We start from the raw sequence: 25,020 nt of genomic DNA on the forward strand, positions 1-25,020 counted from the left end.
TAAGCAATGAGAATGTCTGCTCTAATTCTTTGTAACATGGAAATACTTCGTGTTGGGAACTATCATGGATTTTTTAAGTAAGTTGAAATACCTTGGGGCTCCTGTTTCAATGAGAGTCATAACCTTCCTCCTTGACAAGGTGAAGTTCTAGAAAGGACCCTTCTCCGGTACCATTACACATTGCAATCTCTGGGCCAATGCATCCAACCCACCTTTAGAGACTCTGGTTTCCTTGGTCTGAGTGCAGCTTGAACAGAGAGTGTGAGAAAGCTTGCAGCCAATGCCAGCGATCAGTTAATACAGGTAGCATCTTCTAGCACCTGCATCAATATTTTCTGGAGCAGATTATAAACATGGTCAGGATCTATACTCAAAGATCTGCTTGAGAGTAGAGTTTGTAAATAATCATAATAACAAGAAAGTAAAGGCAAACCACATGGCCCAGCACTGAGATATCATGAATCCCAGAATATAGCACAGGATCCCAGTTACTCCAATGAGAAAGTAGAAAGTTTGCAGGTTTGAGGTGAAAAACAGCTAAGCCTCTGAGGAGGAAGAGCAGAGTCAGCTCATTCCCCAGTGATAGACTGATTTGGAGACGAACAATAGATTGACTACCATCTACCCCTAGCCCTTTTCTCCTCTCCTGGCTAGCGGACAAAGGTAAGCCACTGTGCTAGAGAAGAGAATGTTAACCTCCAGGAGCTACACAATGGTGACAAACTCTTGTAAATACAAGGGATAAAGTAATGAAAACCTATAAAGGAGCCTTGCATAAACTCAATGGGATGTCTGAGGATAAAAGAATGAAAATTTGATTAAGAAGCAAATAAAAGCAGTTAGTCACAGGAAAATACAACACATGTCCCTTAATATAGTTCACCTTCTGTTCCTCCTTTGAGCTTCAGTAGCTGGAAGCTGCCCTGATAGTGCCAGCACAGTTGGGTGAATATGCAAATGTTTATCAAGGTCAATATGAGCCCTCATTCCCTGCCTATGAGGTCATTAGAGTCCCGAGATTGACCTGGCTCTGAATCCATCTTCAGTGTCAATGTAAGGTAGCAGGTAAAGAATCTTTCTCAGCCCCCGAGATCCTCTGACTCGGTAAATATCAGAAGCTTGAGGAGGAATTGCTGAGGCCAGTTAGTTCTCCTGAATGAGGGGACTTTTGTACTTTGCTGCCATTTCAGATGAGAAACCAGACCTGCCATATATAAAGTAACCCACAGAAAAAGAACCCCATTTTACTCAGTCCAGTTTTGATACTTGCCTTTGAGTCCTGTGAGGTGCCTGGCATGAACCATGACACGTAGAAGTTGGAGGATCAAGAGGGTGGGTTCCAAAAGGAAGCCTCCTCAGGCTCTGAACTGCTGTTAGCTGTACATCCACCAAAACTGTCAGAAAAGAGGCTCAATTGATAACCAACTACAATGCCCCAATCATGATCAGCTACGTACTTTATATATTCACCTTATTTTTTTAATAAGAGACCCCAGGGATCATTTTTATCTCAAGGTACAGGTAAAAATACCAGGGCTCACAGATTACATATTTTTGAAGAACCATGAAAGTAAAACTGAGGGAATAAAGTTAAGTTAATCTGAATCCCAAATGTTGGGGTATACTCTTGGCATAAGTGCAGTAGACTAAAATGCCAAACAAACCTGAGGCCTCTCGTTCCCTGGTTACTAAGTCAGGAACCTTTCTTACTGTCCAACCCAAACAGTCCTATCTCTCTTTCTCTTCCTCTTTCCAATCTCAATTGGTTCCCCTCAGAAACAAGCCTCCCATCCTCTCTTCCTCTCACACTTAATGAAAGAGCAACATTGGCTTCTCCCTTTGCAGAGGGTTTTCTGCTTCCATGATGGTGCTTTTGAGGCAAAAACAGGGGTCTCATTCCACACAGAAAAAGCCAGTCTCATGCCACTCTGAAGCTTCCTTACTGTCATCATCAACCATGTCTTGCCCTTCAGATCCTTATGTCCTTCAAGTCCATCTCCAGATCTAATCGTTTTCCCCATTGGCTTCCTACTCATTATCTCACAGCCCTAGGAGAATTTTATCTCTTCCTGAAGCTGCCACCATCCTGATGATTTCTAAGTCCCCAAGTGTAGCCTCTGGGCTTTCCCCACCAAAAATCACGGCCACGAATTTGAGCCTACCACCTCAGCTGACACCTCTACCTGTCCTCATTCTTGCCCTTCAAATTGTGGATTTTAATCCTATCCCTTCTCAGGAACCACTAACACATTACACAAGCTCAGTCAGATGCAGTTTCTTTCTCTTTAGTAACTGTCTTTTATGCTCTACTCTGGAGACCCATGACACACGGCCCTTTGGTTATAATTCTTCTTTTCCTTGGAACACTAATTAAACCCTAAGATGTTGTCTCTGTACCCATATCTGGAGGGAGACTTTTTTAAAAAATTCACAAGCAATAAAACTAGGTACACAGTGAGCCTGTACTAAGAATTGTTAGACAGCTGGGTGCTTACTTACCATAGGCTGAGCACACGCTTTATTTCCTCTTCAGAAACACTCTATGCAATAGATGTTGCTGTTGGTCTCAACTTCAAGGGGAAAGAAATGGACTTCAGAAGTTCAGACCGAACCCTATCATCACAGCACTGACGTAAGAGTGAGCTTTGGTCCTCATGCAGCTCTGGGATCCGCTGCCCCACATTTAGTATTAACAACCTCTACTGGTCTTGGGCATTACCAACGGCCAACTGGCTCTTTCCCTGGGAAGCTGTCATTTTCCACAGTGAAATTTTAGACTTTCTTCATTTCTCTCGAACCTCCAACTCCTCACCAGATGGCTGTGTTTCCTAAACAGAGAAAGTGGAAGGCACCAGTCCCCTTACCCTCCTGAGCAGAGTGCACATATTTACCTGCTCTGACTTCTTCACTGAAACCTTCCCACTTGCTGTCAGGAGGTCATTTCAAAGACAAAGAAAAGACACACCTATGAGATAACAATCACAGCTCTTCTACGGGGAAAATGACACCATTTATTGAAGGAAATATGAAAACAGGTCACACACAATTTGTAACAAATACAATTGTTTGTCCCCTAACCCTGAATAATTACAGTATATACAAATTCCATAAGGCACTGGTTCCCCCTAAAAGAACACAAATGAGTCTACTTTTGGAAAAGACAGAATGAAAATCCCCCACATACAGCCACCTTTTCTCTTTAAAAATATGGCATGAGTTTGTGCAACAATTAGTTATAATGTTAGATTGCATTAGTTTTGGTGCTGCCCCTTTCATTTCCACTGTTTATGGGACTGGGGGATTCAGAGGTGGTATAACCACCAAAACACATTTTTTAAAAAAAAAAATTTAAAAATTTTTTCTCACTGCCTTTCCATCCACAATAAAGTATGAGAACAGGTGAACAATATAAAATTCCTGATGAATATGCATGACCCTAGGAACATTAAAGTCAAGTCATTATTAAGTACATGTTATCCTTAAGTCCACACCAATTGAAATGTGTCAAAGAATTCCCTGTAAATAAAACCCCAGCATGTCATCTAAGAAGCTTTCTGTTTGAGGAATATAAAGAATGGTCAGTAGTGACTTCAGGGAAAGCTGTCCAAGAGGTCAGATATAGTGCTTACTGCTCTTCATTTGTGATTAACAATGTACATGCTTCCATAAATAAATATTATGCTTCATTTAGGACTTTATCATCCATAATATTTTACTCTCTAATCCACATACTAGAGTTGTGCCAGACTCCAGAATGAACATATTTACATATATATCTATATTTATATAATATATACACACATACATTAATCATAAACTTGAACATACAAAGCTCACCTAACAATAATTTAGGATTCCTTTGGGGGTGAGGAATTAGAAGGAAATCTTACTCTTTGAAAGAGTCTCAAAGGTAAGCAGCAGTCAATTATATTACTGATTTGCAGGAAGCCAAAGCAAAAGATAAAATAACTTTCATTTCTGATATGCTAGAAGTTTAAAAGTTATCACGGATTATTGGGAAGGGAACAGGTAGTCCTTAACCAAAATTCAGATCTAGGAAGTGTATTTTCATAAGACAGAAACTATATCCATAAATAAATTATAAATCCTTATTCCATTGAAAATTGGTAATAACTGAGTGGCTCTTTTAAAGTATTCAATAATTTCAAGATTTTCATCCTGAATAAATAAGGGTAATAATTAGAAAGTTGTTGATTTTTCCCAAAGCAACAAAATGAATACTGAGGATGAAATCTGGGCACTCTTAAATTTCTCCCCATTCTTCCCTGGAACCCAAGAAATCTAGTCAACTTTACGTCACCAATAGCCTCACCATAAACATTCTGATTTGAAGATATCCATGTTTTAAAATCTACTGATAAGAAAACATAGCTTGACTTAAGAGGTCCCCACAACTTGACTTACACCCAAGGAAAACCGAGAAAAAAAATCCAAATATATCTAGTTAACTAGCAGAATGCTTACTTAGGTGTTTGCAGATGAACCTATCTAGGCACTTAGGTTTCTTTCTCCCAGTCTCAGATGACTGCCACACTAAATTTACAAATGTAAGGGGAAAACTGTCTGTAGCAGATATAGTTTAACAGAGAAATGACTCCTCAGAGACTCAGCTTCTACTGGCCTCAGTGAAAACAAAATCTAATTACTATTAAATTAACAACGCGTTTTTATTTTTTCAAATTCAAGAACTGAGAAATTCTACTTTCTTAGTGGAAAACAAAACATGGCTCTGCACACCAGGCAGTGAATTAGAACAGAAGGGGAGACCCCTCTACGGTTTTCCCAAACTCCCAGTACTGCTCAAAGACACTGTAGCTCCAGGATCGTTTCCAGATGAACAGCCTACTGGCTGAGCGTCTACTCCAGAAGAGAGTGAAACATTTCCTCATTTCTCATGCGGTTGACAATTTTTCCTAAAGTCTCCATCTTTCAAGCACCTGGTGGTGATATGTGTAAGAAAACACTGCCCCCTGGAGTATTCTTGAAGGAATGTCATTTTGTAAGGCAAAGAACTTCAACATTCCTTAATAACCAGTAATTTCTAATCATTAAGGAAGAAACACAGCAAGGAAATAACTGGATAAAGTCGCAAGGGTCGTGTGGCAAATTCCACTTTACTCTGGTCCTGTTTCTAAGGAATATTGGCTTATCAGTGATTTTGCTCATATAGTCAAAGGTTAAACCACACAGAATTGAATCAGAAGATGTTTTGTACATATGCCATGATGGATAAACAGAATAAGTTAATAGTGAAATTCACATTAAAATGAAGGATTCACACATAAGGTGTGAAATAATCACTTAAGAGGTCCATACCAGATCCATATCTATTCTAGAATAAACCACAACGGCAGTGATATTTGATGACCTTCATTAATGTCCCTCTGATCCACCACCTGAAGCTCATTTCTAAATTGAAGTTTAGTGACATTAACCTCACAGGCAATTCCTTTCTGCCTCTTAAATCTGAGGTTTAGAAAAGGCAGCAAAATAAAACCATCTGTATCTACACAAACTAGGATGTGTGAACCTCTTCCCTGTGTTTCTATGACGGGCTCTTATGCATGTATAAGGAACAAGCCGTCTGTCTACACTGTCAACATCCACCCTGCCTTGCTGGCATGTCTTTCATGCAACACAAGAGCAAAGCATTTCTAGTCTTTTTTTTGGGGGGGGGGGGCGGGGGGATTTTCGAGACAGGGTTTCTCCGTAGCTTTTGGTTCCTGTCCTGGAACTAGCTCTTGTAGACCAGGCTGGCCTCGAACTCACAGAGATCCACCTGCCTCTGCCTCCCAAGTGAGCATTTCTAGTTTTAAGTCTCTACCACACTTGAGTTGATCTTCTGATGGATGCAAACAAAAGCATGCCCATGCCAGTGCTCTGCAAAAGAGGAAGGTTGGCTTGTTTTTAATGACAAGGAGAGGCTCTACCCGAAAGATCTGCCCAATACAACCAGAAACAGGCAGGGTTCTGAAGAACACCCACCAACACATACTTCTATTAGTGACAGAAAACCTTTATTTGTTCCACGCTGGCTGAAGCTGCAAGAGATCCACCTGCAGGATTCCAAGCTGTGTTCCCAGGCAAGTGGGACTTGTATGCATGTACATTCTGGCAGCCCGCAGCACGGCTAGCCCAGTCTGAGGTGGTTGGGGCAATGAAGCAGGGAATTTGAATTATAATTTATACCCTCAGACTGATTGGGTTTGTAGAGTGCAAGAGTATTTTGCCAATGGAAAACATTTTTGACTTCTAGGAAATTTTCTGGAAAGAAATGTTATTATTTAAACTAGAGTTTTATAAACCTTAAATCATCTACAATATTTGTTTTATTATGGTAAAATTAAAGTATCTTTTCTTTAAAAAAAATGGCAATCACAAAATATGGGGCTTTCTTAGAAAGCAATATGAATCATGTCTTGAACGAGTTACCCGAATGGTTTCCCTTCCTCAGAAAGCCATCTGTGTCTCTGGGGCCTTCTGTGTCTCTCCAACTTGCTCTCTGAGAAGGGAGGTCTGAACCCACTGGGCAGTAGAACAATGTTCAAGGCTTGGACTACGGATGATTCTGGAAAATCTCCTGCTCGGTCCACAAGTATCCAACGTCAGAGCTTAATGTCCTGGGACTCTGACATTTTGGCAAGCGTCTTCTTAACTCGCAGAGCTGTCAGCCTGGAGGCGGGGTTGTGCGCCCAGCACTCCGTCATAAGTTTCCCCGTCTGCCTGAGACACTGAAGGAGAAAGGAACATTGGCGAGATGTCAGAAGAATGCACTCTCGATAACGCACTCAATATTTGGCTTTTAGTTGGTGTTCATGAAGTCCGAATATATTTTTAAGGCACTAGGAAAATATGAACATGAAATTTCCCTCAAACTCTTTTTTGAGTTTGTGTGAAAGAATCATGACTCACACAGATTCTCATATCTCTCTGTGACAAGCAGCTTTACGGATATAAAACGATGATTCCAAAGACAGTATTAAGCAGATATGATAACCAGTAAATCTGAGGATATGGAAGGATGACTCTAAAGACAGTATTAAGCAAACGTGATATCGAGTAAGTCTGAATTCTACACCATAGTCCCAGATTGTTTACAACACATAAAATGTTTCCATATTTTATCTAATTCTGTACTGCTCAAATAAACACAGCTATTGCTACATCACCGCAATCTGCTCTAACGGTGGCACAGTGCTGTAGCACTTAGCAAGATTAATGACCGGTGCATAGCTTTGCTAAAACTTTCTCCTGGATTTGCCTGTGGTCTATCAATTGTTCTTACTGCAAAGAACAATTTCCCTTCATTAGAAAACGGCAGTAAAGAGCTTTCAAATGATACCAGTACCCACAGTCTCCTTCAGAAGACAATACATTCCAGCATCCCACGATGCTCTCTGCACATTTTATTAGAAGGCATATACTAAGTAGCAATGCAATGAACCAATCATTTTTAAGTGAATTTACATGGACACTTTATGAACCGTGCTCTACGCACCTCTCAGTACAAGTTTGATTAGAGTCTTGAATTTTCCAACATTCCAGACACTCAGTTGTGGCTGAGCAAAGGCAGAAAGGTTGGCGGAGAGACACTGGAGCAGAAAACAAGGGCAGAGCCCAGGTCTTGTCCACTCACTTAATCCAAGCCTAGCAGAGTCTTCCATGCATATGTAGGGTTCACATTTAAGCCCAGGCAGTAAGCAGATTAGCTCAAATAACATCTCAGGATTCAATTTAATACACACACTATATATACATATTCAACTGAAAAATCAATTTAGAGGCTCTTCCCTGAGAAAGACTATTTTTCCAGCTCTCATCATGGTCAGTCCTAAAATCATACACATCCAAGTACTTTATATACCCTAAGCAGGTTGTATTTATATGGTTAGGAATACATATACACATTCACGTGTGTGTGTGTGTGTGTGTGTGTGTGTGTGTGCAAAACCATAATTAAAGAAATGGAGGCTATGAATTTGAAAGAGAGCAATGGGGTACATGGGGAGAGATGTAGGACAAAAGAGGTGATGAAAACAATGAAATTGTACTTCAATTTCAAAAAAAAAATTCTCTTGTTTTGTACCCATTACCCATCTGTTCAATGGTGGCATGGGCGGGAGAGGGGAGAGTTCCTTCTTTCCTCCTCTCCACCCCAGGACCCACCTATTAACACCTGAGACAGAGGGAAGAACTGACCCTGAGCTCACAAAAGTGGGAAAGTAGTCCCTGCCCCCAACCATCTGCAACTCTTGGGAAAGTGGGCCCTGCACCTCCCTGGGTTAACAGAATAGAGCTATCCTTGGGTGAGCCAGCCTGGAAGTTGTAAGTGTTGGAGAGCTTCCCCAGGACTCAGCTGTCATACAGCAGTGTGGGTGGGGGAGAGATGCCCCCATTACCTCTGCATTACCACCTGCAACAGATGAGAGAGCTGACCCGCCCTCTTACCAGTTGCAACACTTAGGAAATCAGGTCCTGCTCCTCGCCTAGACAGAAGAGCCAGCACAGCTGGCCAGGTAGTTGGAGGTAAGGGTGACCCAGCCCTGAGGTTGTGAGCAAAGGAGAACTGTTCCCATTATTCATCTGACATGTGGCAGCATGGGCAGAGGACAATGCTGCCCCGCCCCTCACACATCAATGCCTGAGACAGGTAGAGGAGTGTGCCATGGTTATAAAACCAGAACTGTCCCTGACCCTCACCCGCTGTAGTACTTTGGAGTGTGGCCCCTGTACCTCATAGGGGCAACACAATAGAACTGGTCCTGATGGTGTACGATTCTTCAAGGGGTAAATTAGCCTGGACAGTGCTGGAGTGCTCACCCTGGTGGTGAGGATAGGAAAGAACTAGCAGGCAGACCAACCCTACAGCAGCTCAGGTCGAGTTATCACTTAACCACCCCAGCATCCATTCCGTCTATGATCTGCTGGAGCACATAAAGGAACCTGACCCGCAGACCGAAAGCTGCAGGATCTCCACAACACAAGGCAACAACAGGATATCCAAGAGGTGCAGTGAGTTCCCAGCATCGATAGTGCAATAGAAACCAGAGGCCTCTCAAACCAGACCAAGGACTCTTTGCAATGAATACTTGCAACTAAAGATACACAGACAAAGATGTCTACTGTGTGACTCACTGTGTCACACTACATGAGATTTTTAAACCCTCCCCCTTTTTTCCTTTCTTCTCTTAAATTTTGTTTTATTTGGAGTGGGTGTTTCAGAGGGATACGTAAAGGAAGGTGATAAAGATATATGATATAAAAGACACATAGAATAAACAAAAATGGAAAGAGAAAAAAAGAATCTTTGCAAAACAAAAGTACATTTAGACATCAGCCATACCGTCCCCCAAGCCTGGCCTTACCTCATCACTACTCCACCGATTGGGGAATGAAGGCCGTAGCTTCTTAATGCACACAATTTCTCTCATGTCCTCATAAGAAGGGTCACTGGGCACCAGGTCATGGTAGGGAAGTTGGTATTCTTCTACTATACCTAAAGACATGGGTTTTTTGTTAATATTATTTCCTATTAACTGGTAAAAAATATGCCTAACACAACTGTCCTCAATTAAAAATATAAGCTATCCTATAAAAAACAGGTTCAGGTTAACAATGAAGTAAATCTTTAAAAACACCCAAATGATAATTTAATTTGCAAAAAATAATAGGAAACCCAAAGACACATATAGGTCCTCAAGCCTGCCCCCAAGCCAATGGCTAACTTCCAAAAGCTGAGTGAAGCAAATATCTACAATTTGCATGAACACGGTATATTTTAAATCCATATTAAATCTCAATGTAAACTTAGAAGAGGCATCTTGAATCAAAGCCATATCACATGTAGCTGCTTCTATTACTGGCGTACAAGAACATCATAAGTTTGGAAGAGTATCCTAGTTAAACAAATGTCAGATTCATTTATTTGTGTTTAATCATAAGCAGTTTTGAACACTCAATATTGAAAACTTGTATATCCAAAAATACTATCCATGATTAATCTCAGGTTTGGAACTTATTGATTTTCATTTTCTTCTTAAATTTTCTCCCTTATTTATCTCATCCTGTCTAATGTCTAATTTTACTTTTTAAAATTTTTTTGCCCTGTCCTTTAAGAAAGTAGGCTATTTTAACATGTTCTTTTTCAACTTTATCTTCATGGTAATTCTAAATAACCCCTGTCCTCTAATGATAGAGAGGGTTTCTGAACAACCTCCCAGATTCCTTCGTAAGCCACCTTTGGTAGAAGTGCTGCCACTGTTTACCTGAACAGAATGAAACCATCAAGGTCTAAGGATTATCTGCCATAGCATTAAATTCATTAGGATGACAGCATATACCTATCAGTTCTAGGGAACCTGAGGCAGAGAGTTTACAGGTTCAAAGGTAGGCAGGACTACAGAGAAAGTGCCAGCTCAGTCTTGACTCCATAGAGAGTGCCATACCAAGCTAGACTACACAGTGAGACTCTGTCTCAGAAAACAAATAACAGCAATAATAAATTTCACTGGGGATTTATTCAGGCAAAATTTGAGGTATATGTTATATTCTTTTTTGTAAATTCAAACTCATACACAACATAAGGGCTCCAAAGATTCAAAACTTTTCCCAAGCAATTCAAACTTGCCTGTTTGTCACCTGTGGACACCTAGTATGAGAACAGCGTGTTATTACATTACATCTATGTTTCTTATTCTTCTGGTTGATTCATCATAGTCTCAGCACACAGGGTAATGAAATACTGGAACCAACTCAGAGGAGACATTACTACATCTGAGCACTTTCTAAGTCTAGAGACACCGACCTAAAACCATCTTGTGGGTGAAGGCTGTATCTACTTAACGCATTACAGAGATGGATTGATGAATGGTAAGGTAGATATACAAACTACACAGACAAAACCAGGGACTGAAGAGATAGATCAATGGTTAACAGAACTTGCTGCCTTTTCAGAAGACCAGAGTTTGGTTCCCAGAACTCATGTCAAGAAACTGGTGTTTTTAGTAATTCATACACTTGCAGGGAAATTATCATGAACAATAACAATATTTTCCTTTACTTTTCTTCTGAAAAAAATATTCAGGAATGGGTGTTTCACTCCCTAATGTCTCTGAGCTATCTCAGCAGAGGAAGTACAGAGAATGCACCAGTGGGGTTGGGAATGAGGTCCAGCACGTAAGCAAAGAGAAGCTGAACAGCGTAAGAGAGGGTGTTGACTTGTTGGAGTAACTGCTGGAGAAAGTCTAAAAGAGAAGTAAAATGGCAGAAAGAGAAGCAGAGGGTGATTGTGACAAGGCAGGGGAAGCTGGCAGTGAGTCTAGAGCTGTACATTCACTGGTCAAGGAATGGTAGGAGACAGTCACTCGAAGATGGTTCTAATAGATATTCCCTGGAAGGTTTGTGATGAATCAATAGGAATAAAGGGGAAAAGGAAAGAAAATCTGAGACTACGCACTACACCAACGTTAATCCTTTCCGATCAGAAATGTTTTGTAAACTTTTCCCAGGGGTAGTAGCTGTTCAAAGATGTTTCTTTCTTACCTCCAGAAACACATCTCCTCGCAATCTCCCAGAGGATGAGTCCAAAACTGTACATGTCAGCCATGATATAAGACTGGAAATGATTTCTGTTCAAGCTTTCATCCAGCACTTCTGGAGGCATATAGCGCTTGGTGCCCACCCGTGTGTTGGGTGGAATGTCAACCTCATTTGTATCACTGAGGGAAAGCAAAGCAAGGCATTGTCAGCACTGGAGAGGCTGCTGTGGCTCTCTTGAAGAGTACATCAGTGGCAACATGGAGAGAAAAACTTTCAATGAACAAAACATTTCCTCAAAAATATTTCTTGGTAAAAATTAAACATTCACAGATTAGACATGCAGATAACATGCAACTAAATGAGAATGAAGCCCTAACATACAAGATTATATTGCTATAAAGTTAAATTGTTAAATATTACTAAATATCTAACAAAAGTTGTGCACAGTAGTTTACACATGTAATCCAAACCCCTGGGATGCAAAGCAAGTGAGTCAGGAGTTCAAGGCTGGCATCAACTGTATAATGAATTTGAAGTCATTCTGACTTACATAAAACCTGTCTCAAAAAAATAAAATAAAGGGCTGGAGAGGTGGCTCAGAGGTTAAGAGCACTGACTGCTCTACCAGAGGTCCTGAGTTCAATTCCCAGCAACCACATGGTGGATCACAACCAACTGTAATGAGATCTGATGCCCTCTACTGGCCTATAGTATATATGTAGGCAGAATACTGTATACATAATAAATAAATCTTAAAAAAAAATAAAATAAAATAAAATAAATACTGGCAAATAAATACCTAAAATGTCCCTTTCTTCTCTGCCCATTTTAATCAATTTGCTCTTATACCATCTATCAACTTGCCTTATACATCTTGGTAATAATGTATGAAGGAGGAAAATAGACTAGGCATAGGCTTAAAGAGAAGCCAAAGCAATATCAGATGGGAAAGAATCACCCAACACACTGTGTAAATGGGTAGCTCTCAAAGAATTAATAAAGTTTCTCTTCTGCTACACCTGTTGGTAATGACTATGTGAGTACAAAGGGGTTATTTCATTAACATGCTGACTCTGGGTGTTATAGTATGTTATTGTTAACCATCAGAAGAATGTGATGGTGGTCCCATTTATTATACTTCAAGGTTTTAGAGAGAAAGAAAAGAAATACAGGGAAAAGAATAGCTAAAGGTTGTAAATGCATTTAAGAATATATACTGAGACAAGAAAAAAAGAATCATCTTAGGCTAGAATACCACCCACGAGTGTATCAGAGAAGCTGGAGAGATTCTGGCCCCAGAGAATGAAGATTTCTGGCAGGTCCACTCTTGTAGCTCTTTTATGTCTATATGGATCTAGGACAGGCATTGGTTGGGGAATGTGTGGTAAAGATACCTCTCTGCTGGGGAACCGGAAAGGTAACTACTATCATATGAAACCAGTAAGAGCTGTCTTTAGACTCTTCCCCTCCATCTCCAACTCTTCCCCCATTAACTACACCAACAGAAAATGATCAAAGTTCTCAAGATCCATCACCTACAAAGACAGCAGTTCCTCCCATGTGCTCACGGTAGCCATTCCTTCTCCCCTTATTTGCCACCCATGCCTCCCAATAGTATTTGAAGAGCATCAACTGTTACCATACAAGAGTTACACACTAACCCAGAATGGAGTATAATTGATGTGGGATTCCCCTCTATATGCTATGATAATCATTAATGAATAAAGGAACTGCTTTGGGCCTATAGCAGAGATGTAGGGGAACAGAACTAGGTGGGGAAAACTAAACAGAATGCTGGGAGAAAGGAGGCAGAGTCAGAAAGAAGCCATGTAGCCCCACTGGAGCCAGATGGAACTTCAGCCAGAAAGCCACAGCCACATGGCAATGCACAGATTAATAGCAATGGGATAAATTAATATGTAATAGTCAGCCAATAAGAAGCTAGAGCTAATGGGCCAAGCAGTGATTTTGTTAATATGGTTTCTGTTGAAAAGCCTAGAGAAGAGGAAGCAAGCTGTTATCATTTGTTAATATTCAACTATAACACAATTATCCTTCAAAATACCTTATATAAGTTTATATCATAAATATAAATATACTACAAGTATATTTAATAAAACCAAGTAGGATCAGTGACTGGAAATGGTATATTTCAAAGACTAAGGTGCATATGGCATAAGACCCTGAAATTCAAAACTGATTAATTGGATGAAATTAGCTAAGAAAATGGATTTCTGCTAAGAAACAGAAATATTCTGTCATAAATGTGGGTCCTATATTAAATCTCAAGGAAATAGGAGCTCTTTATCTTTCTCATGGAGAAAGGTGGGAGGTTCTCTTTACCTTTCCTGTGGAGAATAGTAGGGTTAATCCCAGAGGCAGTGATGGAGGCAGAGGCTTTAGAGAATTACAGGAACAGACTGTCTCAGTTATAATTTCATAATTAATATTCCCACTAGACCCAACCAAGCTTTTGTTCTTCTTAATGTGTGTACCAAGGGGTTATAAACTTAAGCAGAGTTAGAAAATAAATGTAATTTGAACATTAATAATGTCAATGCGAAAGCCACGGCTCTCATCTTAAAGGGAACAAGGGGAAATTTATTTTTGACTGACAACAACCCAGAAACAAAGAATTAGGTTACTCCAAATTTCACATTCCAACGTGGAAGTGGTTTCACAAAATGTTACAGTTTTGCAGACTGAAGAAAGGCATAAATCAAGGCATGTTTAAAATGTATTAAATACATTAGCGGGTATGTCAAAGAGGGAGTTATAGTGAGATGGGAGAAGCTCTTCTTTCAGTGTGTGAGAAATGCAGAGTTGTCGCAGAGGAAATGGGTTTCTGGAAATCCTGGCAGGGTGTTCCAGATATGAACACAGAGAATACTTTTTTCTGGTTTTGATTTTTTTGAGACAGGGTTTCTCTGTGTAGCCTTGGCTGTCTTGGACCTCTCTCTGTAGACCAGGCTAGCCTCGAACTCAGAGATCAGCCTGCCTCTGCCTCCCAAGTGCTGAGATTGAAATGGACTTGAGTGAGCCAGGCTGAGGGCCTGAGAGCAGAACTGGTTCCACCCCTTGCCACCTACTGGTCAAGGAGAAGAGGTCCTGCCCCTCATCAGCTGCAACACTCTGGAGAGCAGACCCTGCACCTTGCCTGGACAACACAGTAGGACTAACCCTGATGCTGTGGGAATGGGTGAGCCAGTCCCATCCAGGGTGAGAACAGGAGAACTGGCCCCACCCCTTGCTGCCTGCTGCATTGTGTTGAACTAGTTGAGGCAATGATGGAGAGTTGAGGGTGAGGATAAGGGAGAACTGGAGCTGACCAACCCAGCAACCACCCAGACCCAGAACCAGGGCTATGAGTTGGTTCAACCCATCTATGAACTGCCAGAGCATATGAAGGAGCTGGTCCTGTAGATCCATGCAGGATCCCCATGACACAGAACTACAACAGGATATCCATAAGGAGTCCCAGTGAGGATAGCAAATGACACTTGGAATCATATTGCAGCAGAACTCAGAGGCATCAAACCAGACCAGTGAACACTTGCAAGTAAAGTATGGACTTTATGTATGGACTAAGGGTTTCCTGTATGACTGACTCACTGGGCCATACTGCAGCTCCCATGATAAGATTTCTTTTAAATTTTATTTTATTTTATTTTCGGGGTTGGGGAGGTTAAGGGGCAGTGGGTAGATGCAAAGGGACGGGGAGGTGAACGAGATCGGGATGCATGATGCAAAATCCCCAAAGAATCAACAAAAAGTTTAAAAATAAAAAGAATGCAGAGGATAAAGACTCATTTTCTTTTATTTAAACAGAAAAGGAGATATATGCAAAGTGGCCACATTGAGAAGAAGAACAATGGGATCCAGAAAATCCCCCAAGCCCATCTTAGGTTCTCAAAATGAGCTCTAATGTAAATAGAAGGCCAAGGATGTGCGCATCTAAGACTGTTCAAGGTGTAGCACCACCCACCACTTCACCTTCACCTGAGCTTCATTCTGTCAAGGTGTTAGAATCTGAGAGTTCTCCTGAAGGCCAAATTCCTCTCTGCAGGTGACCCTTTCCTTCTCCCAGCGTGACATTCCTGAGTAAATTCTCATTTCTTTGGGGTCCATTGTTCCAGTATTCTGACAGTCACGTTTAGAGATAAAAATTTCTCTTTAGAAGAGCTTCATTTATGCCAGGCCTTTACAATTCCTCCCTTTCTGCTTCTCTCTCTCTCTCTCTCTCCTCTCTCTCTCTCTCTCTCTCTCTCTCTCTCTCTCTCTCTCTCTCTCTCTCTGTGTGTGTGTGTGTGTGTGTGTGTGTGTGTGTAAAACACTGGCCTGCACTGAATGACACTGGCCAGCAGTATCACGACAACAGAAACAATCAGAGATTCACAGGGATAACAAAGGGCTTCCTGAGTGCCCGAGATCAAGTGACTCCTACACCAGGATGATGAAGAGTAAATGTGAATTCTCCTGGCTACTGCTCCTAGGAGGGAGGGAGGCAAGGGAGGGAAGAACTTGGTACACAGAGAGAAAGTTGGGTAATGATGAGATATGAGCAATACAGTGAGGTGCCAGGCAGGACTATGTCAGGAGGATCAGGGGAACGAAAAACACAGCTGGGAAATGTGTGCTACCACCGGCTTCATCTAGAGTGCTGTCACTTGGGAAAAATATGGACTGAAACCTTAACTGGCTTCATTCTCTCAGAGCAGGCGGAGCACTCCTTTCTCCAGACTGACTCAATCCCAGATACACCACCTGCAGTGCCCAGTGGTTAGTTCCTGTCTTATGTGCTTAGTACACTGCTTAAGGTCAGGTAAAAAGTTTGAAAGTGGAGAATAAAGGGGTTTTAAGTAATATCTCTGATAGCCTTAACATACATTCAATATCTATTGTATTGGAGGTGGGTTCCATCAGAAAACCACCTAGCCTAACACAAGAAAAGGGGGAGAGAAGTCCTTGGGAGAGGAAGAGCTAACAGACAAAGAAAGACAGTAAGTAAACACTGGACATCTTGAGTAATCCACAAAGCTTCTAAAAACTAAGTGTAGCGCTTTGAAAGAACATGTGAAAGTGTGACGAGAAGATGCGTGAAAGAGGCTCTGGTTAGCATAACACAGCTGATGCCTGAAACCACAGACAACACACATAAGGGAATCTCTGGTCACATCGGATCTATTGGAAGTGTGATATGCAAGGCTTACACACAATTCTGCACACACCGTTTACATCTCCTGTATCATTTCCCCAGTGGCTGTGGAAGTAATTTACTCAGCTGACCCCTGCACATCCCTAAACTCCCTGAATGTGGAACATTTTCGCCGGAGCTCAGTACTTGTGGTGGTTAATAATGATTGGCAAAGTGACAGAATCTAGAATTGCCCAAGAGACAAACCTCTGGGCATATCTGTGAGGAATTTTCTAGACTTGGTTGATTGATTAAGGTGAGATGACCCACACATAATACATGTGGGCTGTACAATTCTAAGGGCTGGAGTCCCGGAGTGAGTAAAAAGGAGGCAGCATTCCTCTCTCCCAGCTGCCTGACAGAGAGTGGAAGGTGACCAACTACTCACCTCATTACTGCTCTGGCTTTCCTGTGATGTAGAAATACCTTCAAAGAGGGAGCCCAAATGAACTTTAAGTTTCTTTTTGTCAGGTATTGTATTGCAGTCACAACAACAAATGGAACTAAAACAATGTTTCAAACATCAAATTTCTAAAAATCTCCATGTTTTTCAGAACTAAAACTCCATCAAAGGCGGGGACACTTGCAAAGACATTTACTGGAAGTGTTGATATCACCACTAATGACCTTAGGTCTATGAATTTGATGTGAGTATTTAAAAAGCTACAGTAAACACATACACACACCAAAAGCAGTACAGAAAATGATACCACAAGTGTTCAGGAAATTCAGTCTCTGCTATATAAACCAATCTTTTTCTGTATTTGGACAATTGATAACCATCAGTGAGGAGTTCTATAAAACAGTCCAATCTCTCAACACTGGGGGTTTTCTGTTTAAGATTCAACACCTGATATCCCCTGATCAGAATTTATTTCTCCTATAAGAAATGTTTTATTTGGACAGTGAAGTACTAGAAAGCACACAGAGGTGTGTACATCCCTTCAAGGCCTTTCCTGTGGCATCATTTCCCCCTCTTTAGGGACATTAGAGATCTTCTAACATCACCTGGATTAAATCTCCTTTGAGCAGGAAATGTACCAGCAAAAGACGCCAACAAGAGCAAAAGTGCTCTGTGAATAGAAAGCCCCTAAGGCACCAACAGAGCTCTCTGTGATTCTCAGGTTCCCTGGGAACCTTCCAGAAATTACCCAAAAGCCTAAGAGACCACTTACTGCCCATGCAGAAATGAGAATGAAGATTAAGTTCTCACAGGAAATTCACGTAGGAACATGGGTTAGCTATGACTGCATCTGAAATAAAACACTCTAAATAGCTGCATGTGCACAGACACACAACGCAAATCACCATGACGGGTGGAACTCAGAGAAATGAGTAAAGCAAGGCTTAAACCCTGCCCTAAGAATGGAAGATGTCAAAAGTCTGACACAGGAAATAAAAATAAAAATGCCTGTGATCATACAATACATCCTCCATCTGGAAAGGTAAATGAGTCTATGCAGCTAGTATCCTCACATTTCCCTCCTTTTATAAACAGGACATTGTTCATTAAAGATATCTCAGTTTATCCCCAACGAGCCTCATCTTCTTTCTAGAATAGGGATCCACAAGAAATCTGAGAGATCATTTAATTCATCCCCCTCAACAACAACAACAAAATCAGGAATAAAAGCTCAATTTACTTTAAGATTCATAATGGTGTTGCCTCAATTATTTTATTATTTACATTTACTGATTTCAAACAGTAGCAGTGTTTGTAATTCTGACATGTCAAAAGGGAAATCCATGGTTGATTTGACATCCTTTGACTCTCAAGGTAGCAATGAGAGTTAGGAGAGCTGAAGCATATCTCTGCATAATAATAACTGTAGGCAGACACATTCCAGATAATTCAGAGGGTGGCATCTTTCCTCTTAGGTGTAGATGGGTACGCTGACTAAGAGGCATTTCAGATACTAGGGAAGTATACATGGAAAGACAGGATGCTCCACGTTAGGGACTCTAGAAGCAAAAGCAAATCACCAGGCAGCTTGGGCTATGCAAGAAGAAAACACAGAGATTCAATATTGCAAAACAAAAAAAAAATCAGAGTATGGGTACAATATACAATACTGAAGGGCACAGTCAAGAATGTGCAGATTTTCTGAAGCTAGCATATCATGGCTTTCTTATCTGCAAAGTCCATATGTAACACTCAGTTACCTAGTATGCAAATCTTAAAATACCTCCATAGTCATGGTGAAGACCCTGGGGATAGAATTTTTACAGATGCTTGCACTGTTTACATTCTACCAGGAGGCAAACATAAGAAGCCAGCGATCACTGCAGCCTATGAGAAATGCCTTGACACTTTGTACAGGGCTGCTTATGAGTAACAACAGATGTCCATGCAGTCTAAATATCAGCAGCGGGTAAACAGAGAAGGGATGTAAGTTATACAGATAATAAGAAGAAAAGCACTTGAGGGTGTGAGAAGTAGAATGTGTTCAAAATTAATAGGGAAAGGTAAGCAGCATGGTAGGAATAAATCTCAAGAAAAGCCCAAAGTCAGAAAAGAGTTCACCACAACGAGGGACCCTAACTACATTTTAACCCAAGGCCACAGAAAACTATGAAGTTATGATGACGTCCAAAGAGCACTTCAAGAAAATAAATTCTGCAATCTGAAGAAAAGACTGGAAGGCACAAAGAGAGAAAGGAAATAACTGTATAATGCTTTACCCAAGGATCCAGATGAAACAGTATAGTGAGGTTAGCCATCATACTCAAGGTAAAACATGAGTTTCATGAAGATAGAACTCATTCAACTGCACAAACAACAACAAAAAAAAAATCAGACACTCCGAGTTCAGCCAAACTCAGAGCTAAAAGAAAGGTCAGATACAGCTGGAAATATCACACAGAGAAATGTTTAAAGGTGAAAGATGAGTAGAACCAGTGACAGGAGAAAAGGGAGCCTGAAGCACAGCAACATTGTGCAATGATGCTGAGATCACTGGGCACCAGGGACAATGGTGTCACAATGAGTGAGGGCTTCTGGTGCACACAGAGATAGGTTCTCAATAAAGCAGGCAGGGGAGGGGATTGCAGAAGACAGACGGCACAGATGAGAAAGGTAATCACCCCTGGAACGGCTTTGGAGAAATGTAACTAGGAGCTGGGAAGTAGAAACACACCAGAAGAATTACTTATGTACAGATGTTTGGTTGTTGTAGAGTAGATTTTAAAGGGTTGCCTTTCATATAAATGAATTTTGAAGAGAAACTGGATTTAATACTGGATTTAAATTATTAAATAGTGTGAGATTCATGTCTCTGACTTAAATTTATACCACAATTCACTTTCTTTAACTTTTTGTTATCTTTCTATGGTGAAGCCCTCCACATACCTGCGGTCATTATTAAATCTCATCTCAGATTTTATGTTCAGGACAAAATGGAAACCCATTACTTCTTTCATGTAATCATTTTCCCAGTTGTTTCTTCTGTCCTCCTTTATGTGCTATAGAATCTTCCTAGAAAAATATTCATAAGCAGGGAAACAGATGTACTAAGAGGGCAGCCTGGACTGAGTATGCTAAAGGAGCTATGTATTAGTTTCCTTTACCAGTAGCTCCCAAATAAACCTTGCTTTCTTTTCAAACTAGAGGAACCATTTTCTCTAAATCATATTCACCTGTTATATCCAACTTTCCCCATTGCAAGAAAACTTTATCACGTACAAAATTCAGACTGAAGAATTTTCTAACTGTATTACAAAAGTAAAATTGCAACAACAACAAAAATGTTTTAAGTTTGTGATTTTGTATTGGGTTACATGGTTGGACTCGTGTCCTCCCTTAAAGAGACAGAGATAAGAGTCCCAGGCTCCTTGGTGTGAAACCGTCCCTACTGTGTAGGGGCTATCAATGTACCAAAGAGCCCGCAGGGTCTGCACACCACCACCAGCAAGTGCGAGTGTGCCTGCCCAGGTGCTATGTTCTCTGTTTAAGCTACTTTATAACAGTGCTGCATATCAGTTGCTTTGTTCCTTGGTTTATAGTACTTCTTTCAAACCTTTATGAAGTAATCCTTACTGTCCTACACACAAATAAAATATGGCCTTTTCTTCCATAGCTGCTGATTTTCCTGAAACCTCCCCATAATTACAAATGTTATGCAGAACTCTGGCAATAGCTTCTCAGGCATCATCGTAGGATCTGTATGGATGTCAAAAAACATCATTGACCAAAATCAACCTGGTGAAGAAAGAGTTTGTTCCACCTTACAGTGGAATGTAATTTATAATTCCATTCAGAAAAGCCAGGGCAGGAGGTCAAGGTTAGAACCTGGAGGTAGTAACTGAAGCAGAAACCTTGGAGGACAGCTGTTTACTGGCTTGCGCCCCATGGGTGTTTAGCCTGCTTTCTCATGGTACCTAGGGCTGACTCCAAAACACCATGTTACAAAGAAAATGGTGATATTTTTATTTCCAAAAGAGTTGAAGTCTATGATATTCCTCAACCATTGAATTATCTTAGAAGAAGGGCACTCAGAAAGAATCTTAAAATGGGTGTTGACTTGGAGACTAACCTGATAAACTTGACAGCCAAGCCCAGGTCTGCGATGCAGCAGGTCCCATTTTTCTTCACCAGGATGTTCTTACTTTTCAGGTCTCTATGGGCGATTGCTGGTTTGCCTTGAGTACTGAAGATTTCCGTGTGTAAGTGGCAAAGGCCGCTGACGGAAGAGTAGGCTAACCTCAGCATGGACTTTGCGTCTAGGGTGGTGGACTTCAGATAGTCATAAAGAGAACCATTTTCATGGTAGTCTGTGATGAGGTATAACTGAGTCCAGGACCCAGTTCCTTTAATATCTGCAGCAATAAACCCTAAAAGGCAAAAGAGTAAAGATGATTAGATGTGTTTCCTGGACAGAATGAAGAATAATTCATATCTCAAATATTCTTCCTCTCCAGATGTCTTTGGATTAGCACCTTGCTCAGTTTTCTGACTATGCCTATGATAGGGTTAAAGTATTAATACCAAGCAGATGTGATCGAAATTGAAGGGAGGAAGAAAAACTAAGAGTTTAGATCTGAAATCAGTCTCTGACCAGTAGTATAGAAATTCCTTTATGGTACTGAAGTTACATGTAAGGATGTTTTATGAAAGGCTTAAATCAGGCCTTCTACTTGACTGACTGGATCCTCTCCTACTAATTGACCCATATAGATCACATCTAGCCTGAGGAAAGGAAAAGGAAATCAATTCTGAACATAAACACTTGCTACAAATAAATGCCACAAATAAAAATGCCTAAAACTTTTCACAACATTAAAACCCAAATATGGTCCTTCAAATCCCTAAGAAACCTTAAGGAATTTTAGTATTTCATTTGTACTTCCTGTTTCTGAAGAAAAAGATAAATCACTGGTAATTTCCAGCCCACCACCCATCCACAGAAGCACCGTAGTCATGCCTCTTGTGACGTCCTTTGTGAGAAGTTCATGGGCTCTGGGCTCACTCCAAAGAGAAAGAATCTGTAAGTTTCATAATAGGTCTAGACAGATGAGTTCATATGCAGATGTGGAGAGAAAGACAGAAGAATGTGACGAAACCCCAACTCTTGCTGTGTAGACTGTGACTCACCCAGAATGTTTTCATGCCTCATCAGGACCGTCTGATAGATCTCTGTCTCTCGGAACCAGCTGGCTTCCTCCGTGGTGAAGAACACTTTCACAGCCACCTTTTCTCCACGCCACTTTCCCATCCACACTTCCCCGTAGCGACCTTTTCCAATTTGCTTCACCATCTGAATTTGCTTAGCTATTGTCCTTTGGACCTGGCAAAACCCAAAACATGTCATTAACATATTTACAGCACTATACATCTGGTTAAACTTTTCTCCATTGTGCTGTGTGTGTGTGTGTGTGGGGGAACAACGACTACGTGTAAAAATATGTAGTCAATATTATTCTCTATACACATGAGTTCTTTATATTTACTAATTTATGCTGTTCTCTCAAGTGCATTTCAGATGGATGCTTGCCAATTTTCAATAGTCAAATACTGCTTCCAAATAATTAGACATTCCATTCTCCGTTCTACTTATTGCAATTTTCATAGAGAATAAAGAAAGGCAAATGGTTTCACAGTAACTCATACCTGACAGATCAAGGTAATTCTACTATTATAATGATTTATTGAATAGTCTGAAGGAATTTTCACCACCACAGAAGAAAACATGGATCCATTAAATAAGACAGAAATATTGGATGCACAAGGGAATTTATCAAAATTCCTAAATTGGGGAAGACCAGAGAAAACAAACGACAAAACAAAGTGAAAGGATGAAGTGGGAAAGGAGAGCTAGCAGGAAGAAAACTAAAAGGAAATGCCACTGCAAATGAGATTGAGCACCCCCGCCTGGCAGGTTAGAACTCCTTCCAATCACATTGTGGGATTTTTAGTTACAAAATGCCAAACAGCTGCAGAAAATGCTTAAGAAAAAGAAACTAAATGAAGACTAGGCAAGTGAGGTGAGATGGTAAAAAAAAAAAAAAAAAAAAAAAGCCGGGCGGTGGTGGCGCACGCCTTTAATCCCAGCACTCGGGAGGCAGAGGCAGGCGGATCTCTGTGAGTTCGAGACCAGCCTGGTCTACAAGAGCTAGTTCCAGGACAGGCTCCAAAACCACAGAGAAACCCTGTCTCGAAAACCAAAAAAAAAAAAAAAAACCAAAAAAAACTGTACATTTGAAACAGAGATACTTGTTGTGGTGAAAAATACAGAATGGGGCCACAAAACAGTAGTCCATACAGGAAAACAGGCAAAAGAAAGTTAACAAGTTGGAGACAAAGTTCATTTAATAATCTATAAAATAAATCTGAAGAATTACAAAAGTGGGGGGAGAACATTGCGTTAAGTGGCATGGGAATGAAACAACTCTGTCTTCATGGTGTGTATATCATCTGTAATCATCAATGGTGTCCTAGCTGAAAGGAGGAACTACTGGAGGCAGTTTACATTATCTGGAAAGTAGACAGAAAGAATGAACATCCAGGTTTGGGGGCACACACCCATAGTCTCGGGACTCAAGAGGCCAAGTGTGGTGAAGCGCAGCCTGATCTACATAGGATAATGTCTCAAATTAATAAGCAAGTCATCCAGCATACAATACTAGCAAGATCTTATCATAATAAATACAAAGTCCTCTTTGTATACATCAGGTAAAAGCTTAAGGCTTTTCTTTCTGTTTCTGAATTTTTAGGATCAGTAAATTGTGATAACTAATTTTCTCACTGCCAGGTTCCAAGAGCTAGCAGCCTAAATCCCCCCTCCCCCCGCCAGACAACATAACAGATTCCAAGGCTTTGGATATGGACATTATTCTGCAGATTCCTTCCTCAGAGGTCCTGAGTTTATTCTTAAAACTGTTCCTGACATTGACAAAAAAGAAAATTAAATCTTATTACAAAAGAAAACTTTTTTCTAAAGTTAAGATTTTAAAAATCAAAGGACTACCAGGGATCTAGAAGTCATGAAGTGAGGTAGAAATAAGCAGACCAGCAGATGCATAAAGCAATCCCCCCGCCACACACACAGAGAGAGTTGGGCACTCCGGAGCACGCAACCTTTGGTATACTCTATGTCCACCGCCCCTGACAAGATGACAGAAGAATCAAGAGAGCACAGGCAGCTGAGAGACAGATATGGAGCAGTTAGAGCAACCACCTAAAGGGAACTTACTATAGTTATTAAAGCTAGCACATTCCCCTAACAGATGCACAGGCATTGCTCTGTGAATCTAAGGAACCCTGCCTAACAAACAGCTCTGCTTCTTGTCCAGCAATGAGATGTCTTCTCTGTGAATGTACTAATAGCAATTGCAATGTTAATGGGACAAAAACAACAGACCTCTAAGGCACGCTGTCATTAACTTAGACTTAGAAACGAAATCTTACCCACATTTTAAGATTATATCATCAAAGAACCCGAACAACACATGCTTGAAATTTAAACACTGACTTCAGTTTTTTATTTCACCGTGTTTCTTCTCTTTCTGCACATAATTTTTTTATCCAAATCAGGTTCAACAATTTTTATTAAAGTTGAGGTTCGCCATCTCCAGCTGGGGGAGCCCCATTCTAGCCTTCAGCGTGCCAAGCATCAGTATCCTGGAGCTGCCCTTCCAGATCCCATCCCTGAGAAAGCCCTCATGGTAGCTCGACTCCCACCCCCATACCTGACCCCACAACTACAGGTTATTTAAGGCAAGGCCCCCCAACCTGCCACAAGGTTCTCTCTCGTGGGTTTCTCTTCTTCCCC

The 25,020-nt window shown here is 40.8% G+C and overlaps 1 protein-coding gene across 5 annotated transcripts in view; it reads right to left on the reverse strand.

Moving 5' to 3' along the window:
- Positions 1-3,001: 3,001 nt before the first annotated feature.
- Positions 3,002-25,020, reverse strand: part of Bmpr1b (bone morphogenetic protein receptor type 1B) — a 301,144-nt gene continuing 279,125 nt past the window's right edge. For all 5 annotated transcript variants that reach the window (XM_057793227.1, XM_057793226.1, XM_057793229.1 and 2 more), the window contains 5 exons: positions 22,344-22,536; positions 21,286-21,583; positions 11,563-11,738; positions 9,387-9,517; positions 3,002-6,752 (listed from right to left, as the gene is read on the reverse strand). In XM_057793227.1, the coding sequence (XP_057649210.1) occupies positions 6,627-6,752; positions 9,387-9,517; positions 11,563-11,738; positions 21,286-21,583; positions 22,344-22,536 (924 nt within the window). In that variant the 3' untranslated portion in view covers positions 3,002-6,626. The remainder of the gene's footprint in view (positions 6,753-9,386; positions 9,518-11,562; positions 11,739-21,285; positions 21,584-22,343; positions 22,537-25,020) is intronic.

This window comes from Chionomys nivalis, chromosome 18 (genome assembly GCF_950005125.1).
Source record: "Chionomys nivalis chromosome 18, mChiNiv1.1, whole genome shotgun sequence".
Classification (NCBI taxonomy): Eukaryota; Metazoa; Chordata; class Mammalia; order Rodentia; family Cricetidae; genus Chionomys; species Chionomys nivalis.